Source organism: Triticum dicoccoides, chromosome 6A, assembly GCF_002162155.2.
Source record: "Triticum dicoccoides isolate Atlit2015 ecotype Zavitan chromosome 6A, WEW_v2.0, whole genome shotgun sequence".
Taxonomy (NCBI): domain Eukaryota; kingdom Viridiplantae; phylum Streptophyta; class Magnoliopsida; order Poales; family Poaceae; genus Triticum; species Triticum dicoccoides.
In genome coordinates, this window is record NC_041390.1 from 497,368,443 (window position 1) to 497,374,008 (window position 5,566).

Sequence of the window (5,566 nt, forward strand, 5' to 3'; positions counted from 1 at the left end):
TGCTCAGGAAGACGAGATGGCGGTGGCTTTCTGAAAACGGAATAAAGTTCTCCCCACCTAACCCTCGTCCTAGTGATGCATCTAGCATCGTCAGAGGGCGTGTGGAGGCGTGTTTTCAGTGAACCTCGTCGTATTCGATCAGTTTTTGTCTTTGGCGGATCTGGTTGTATTTGGTCTTCATTTGTGTGCTTTCATGTATCTACAGGTTGAATCTTTTTGATCTACGATTCTCTTGATCGACGACGATTATTGTTATGGTGTGCTGGTCCTATGATCTTAGCACGGCGACTTTCCGTCTGTTTACTACAATAAGGTTTGTCCGGCTCCAGTGAGGGAGGGGCGATGAAAGCGGCAAGCCTTCGGCTCGTTTCAATGCTTGTAGTCGTCGCTAGGTGGTCTACGGACCTAGATGCACTGTGTTCTTTGTACTGCCTCAACGGCTAATGAGTACATTGGAAGGTTTTCCTAGAAAAGAAAAACTCCCTGCCAGGTGGTGTTGGGGTGGTGGCTCGCATAGCAGATTCAGAGACGGGTGCAGTGAAAATGTTCCTTTTGCAGTTGATGCCGCGACTACTGAAGCACTTGCCATTCGACGTGGAGTAATTGGCAAACCAACTGGGATTCGATCACATCATCCTTCAATCCGACTGCCTCCACGCTGTTGAAACTCTTCAGGCGGGTGGCTTTTCCTCATCTCTATGGCTGCTCCTCTCTTCGACGACATTTGTATTCAAGCCCCCACCTTTAGTTCTGTCACATATAACTCTTGTAACAGGGGGGCTAATTATGTAGCTCATTGTCTAGCTAGAGAAGCTGATGCTGATCCTGCTCTTGTTGACGATGTAAGCACTATTTAAGGAGCAATAAAGCAAGCCATGATGGCATTCCTTTAGAAAAAGGCAATCTTACATTCTTGGTTTACTAAACAGACCCTGGTAAACCTCAAATGATTCGAACACGCCCTCCGTTTGATCACTGACAAAACCATTACAGGATAAAAAATTCTTTAACTTGCATAGCAGAAAAAGATTGTGATTGGTTACCGCAGTACCACTCAACCGCTATATTTTTACCAGAAACATGCAAAGAACGGCATACCTTTGAAATTGGGTATAACACAACGGAAATTATCTACATTTGTGGAAACTGCACAACATATTAGCTAGTATACAAATATACAGCAGTTTACAGTTCTAAATTCATAATGTTCACTTCATATGCCACTGTGCACTCCGCGCAACCTACAATCTGACAAGTTAAGGCATGCTTCCCTTTGGATAAACCAGGAGGGGCAAGTATACTCACTCTGTCACTCATTACACTGGTGCCGCCTGATTAACTAGTCAGTGATGGGGATGACATTTCCCAGTGAAGCATTTGCTCGACAATCACATGGAGCAAGGCTTGCGAGTTTGTCCATTGCAAGCTTCATGATTTTGGTGTTTCCATTTTGTTTGGCAGCAGAACAAAGTAAAATCCAGGCTGAAGCACTAGATTCCGAAGGGACCACACTATCAATGAAATGCTCTGCTTCCTTGAACATACCAGAATGACCCAAAACCTCAATCATATGCTTGTAATGACCTTCTGAAGGTTCTATTTTGTAGACCTCGGTCATGGACACAAAGAACTGGAAGGCTTCACTTACAAGGCCGATTTCTGCACAGGCCTTCAGCACAGATAAGAATGCAATCGAAGTTGGTATTTTCTCTCTTCTTAACATCTGCACAAACAAGTCAATGGCTGTCTCTGGACAGCCATTTTCTAGATGAGCTATGATTATTGAGGTCCAAGTAGATGCACTCTTGTCAGACATATATCTGAAGGCATCCAATGCATTTTTGAGACTGCCGCAATTGGAGTACATGTCAATAAGGTGATTGCTGATGCATGGTTCAGAAGCAAGGCCACGCTTTGTAAGGTAGGCATGTGCTTGAAGCCCTTCATGAAGGAGTTCCAATTTTCCACAAGAATTCAAGATGTGTAATGCAGTTGGATAATCAAGAACCCCACCAGAACGTTGGATAACACACAAAAGATTAAGTACTCCAACGTGATCACCACCTTGAGCAAAATCTTTAACCAGTGCTTCCCAAGAAATCTCACGGTTTGAGAGTGATAAGCAAAGCTTAAGGGCCTGCTTGAACTGCCCTTCTCTTAAGTAAAAGCTTATAAGACTTTTCACAACAGAAGCATTGGTTCCATAACCAGTTCTGATGGAGTTGCCCTGGATCTCCATGCCACCTACAACATCCCCAAGAGCCACACATGCTGTAAGTACAGAGGTATAAGTGAACTCGTTAGGTTGCACAAGCTCCAACTGCATCCTCCTGAACAAATGCATTGCTCTTTCAAATTGACCATTCAAACAGTTGCCTGAGATTACCGCAGTCCATGCGGCTGTCCCTGGATCCTTGGTTCTTGAAAAGAGAACATGTGATTCATCCACAGAACCGCATTTAGCATACATGTCGACCAGAGAACTAGTGACAAAGGGATCTGAATTCATGTTGAACTTCAAAACATAGGCGTGTAACATCCTTCCTGTTGCTAAATCTTGATCAAAAGCGCACAACCTCAAACTAGTGGCCACAATAAAGTGATCCAGCTTTCCCTGGACCAGCAAATAGTATCTTAGCATTCTCAAAGGTAGCATACATTGTCCCTTATGAAGAGTAGCCCAATTGACATACATATCCATCAGAGCACTCATAACATGCTTATCTGAGTCTAGGCCTGCTCTAATGAGGTAGCCATGTATTTCCCTTCCATAACCAAAAGCTCCTCTTCTGGTGACAACATGCAAAATGCTACCCAATGTAAACTCATCGCATTCCGAGCATTCAAACATCATAGCACGGAAGTGAGACAAAGCCTGATCATCACACATGTTATCTGCATAGCACTGGATGATGCTATTGGAAGAAACCAAATCCTTGTCATGCATATCATCAAACACCTTCTGCATCAGCTGTAGTTCCCTGGACTTCCCATAGAACTCAATCAGGCAGTTCTCCAAGAACCCGCTTTTAGAGAATCCTGACTTGATGATGCAGCAATGCAGCTGGTGTCCCAAACTTCGATTGGCCAAACTAGAAGCTGCCCTGAGTGCAACTGACAGAGTGAACGCGTCACAGCCAATACTGGCATGGATCATTTCCACGAACAACATTAGCGCCTCGGTATGGCAGCCATTCTCAGTGTAGCCGCTGAGCATGGAGGTCCAAGAGACCAAATCAGGTGCGGCAATGCCATCGAACACCTTCTCAGCGCAACCCAGCGACTGGCAGCTCGCGTACATGGTAAGGAGGCCGTTTGCCACAAAGAGGTCAGAATCTACGTAGCCCATCTTCGCAGCGGCGCAGTGGACCTGCCTTCCAAATCTGAGGTTCCCGACTGCCGCGCAGGCGCGCAGCACGACTGAGAAGACGAACCCGTCCGGCCTCAGTGACCGCTCCATCATGCGCAGGAGCAGGACCAGCGCCTCGGAGGCGGGGCCGTGGGTGGCGTACCCGGACATGATAGCAGTCCAAGCGACGAGGGACCTGTCCCGCGGCGGCATTGCCTCGAACACCTGCCGCGCGGGCTGCATTCGGCCGGCGCGAGTATGGGCGCGAAGCAGCGAGTGCTGCGCTGTGGCGGAGGGGGCGGTGGAGGCATCCGGTATGTTTTCCACGGATTTGTATGGGGTGACTTTGGTGACGCCTCTGCAAATACAGGAAGAGCGCGGGAGCAAGGGAGGAGGGAGCGCCATTGGTGGCAGCTCCGTGAGCGGGGAGGGTTCGAATGGAGTGGCCAGGAAGGGGAGCAGGATAAGGTTTTTTTTTTCTTGAGGGATAGGGAGCAGGATAAGGTGGGCGTCGCTGGAATGGAATGTATGGCCAAACGGGCCGGCCCGGCACGGAACGACCCGGCCCATTGTAATCGTGCCTAGCACGGCACGGCCCGTCGGAGCACGATTATTATACAGGCCGTGCCATGCTGGCCCGCGTGCTGCAACCTATAGCCTAGGCACAACCCAGCCGCTAATCAGGCCGGCCCGCTGGCCATCATCTGCTGTTCGGCCTCTTGAGCGTTTTATGGGCCTATTTTGACCTAATGGGCTAGTATTATGCCATATAGAGATATATATATAAAAAAGATAATCGGGCCATGCCGTCGGCCCGCGTGCTCAGCCTAGCAGCTCAAGCATGACCTAGGGGCGTGCCACGTGCTGGGTACGACCCGTTTAGCTCGTGTCGTGCTTGACCCATGGCGGGCCGTGTCGGCGTGCTCGCGGGTCGGTCTGGTTGGCCCGGCCCATTTGGCCAACTTGGGTATGAATCGCCCAGCATCTACGACTGGACGTAGCTGATCCATTCCCCTGTACGTCAGACGTATCTGGTCACGTTCATGGACAGTGATCGATCATCTTTTAGGGTGGTTTAAGTTACTAGACGGGGTCTTGTCTGGCTAGAAATGGAAGATGGAAACTCTATGCAAAATTCATGAAACATTGAAAACCTACAGAAGTACCATCTTCGCAAGTTCTACACTGGCCTTAGGGCGCCAACAGGATCCGTTCCCGTTGGTTGGATCCGCTCCAGCCGGCAACAACTTATCTACAAAGCAAATAACTAGACTCAAGCATCTTGCAATGTCATGTGAATTACCATGCTAAGTTGTAGTCATGATTATGATTTGCATTGGGTAGCTATGTTCATGACCTGCATCATGCTGCATGTTGTATGAATTATGCTCACAACTAACGGATGTGTTGTGGACACACAACACAACCAAAAGTTTTCCTGCATTTTTGTTTAAAACTTTGAGGCAGTGAAATACTACATCACAGACAAACCCCGGGAAGCAGAAGGCCAACCTTGCATATCCATCTGAGTATGAACCAAATAAACAGAGATAAGTATGGCATCTCGGTTTTACGATTTTGTTCGACCTGTTTTTTCAAACCTTTTCCTGTAAATTTCCCTTGTTCGTGAACAAGCATTTCTTAGGACTTCTGATTGCAATAACGAACACATTGCTCAGATATCCGGGAAAGCTCATATAAGTTGTGATAGTTCTAAAGATGCACGTGTACTCTAGAAGAAGTGATTTCGGTGGTCGTGGTTTAGGCAGAGATCCTAATGCAGTATGGTTGAGGCACTACAAAATGGACTACAGTCTGATCGAAACAAGGCATAGGTACAAGAACTAGAAATCATCCGAAAAATAAATGGCACTTTAGGGAATGCAAGTACTACTTGAAGAATATTTGTTCATAATTTAAAGGGTGGACCGGTGCTTACATCTGGCCACACCGTTCCACCAGATTAACGGCACCCTTTGCCTATCTTCTTTTTCTGCCCCCCGTCATAGGAAACAGGGGGCGGCCTACTACTAGATAAAAAGAAAATAAAAAGAAAAGGATGACAACGAAGCCGAAGACGACGAAGCCGGAGCAGGAGGGGAACTCAGGCTTCCCCAAAGTCGTTCTCCTTCTCCTACTGAAACAACACCTCCGCGACATCACCCACCACGCGCTCCGCCCTGTGCTGGTCGTCCATATCGAGCTCCTCTGGTATGA

The 5,566-nt window shown here is 47.6% G+C and overlaps 1 protein-coding gene across 1 annotated transcript; it reads right to left on the minus strand.

The window, feature by feature from the left end:
- Nucleotides 1-1,113: 1,113 nt before the first annotated feature.
- Nucleotides 1,114-3,797, minus strand: LOC119317463 (pentatricopeptide repeat-containing protein At3g02330, mitochondrial-like). Its single transcript, XM_037591927.1, has one exon. The coding sequence runs from the start codon at nucleotides 3,752-3,754 to the stop codon at nucleotides 1,340-1,342; it is 2,415 nt and encodes an 804-aa protein (XP_037447824.1). The 5' UTR covers nucleotides 3,755-3,797; the 3' UTR covers nucleotides 1,114-1,339.
- Nucleotides 3,798-5,566: the final 1,769 nt, after the last annotated feature.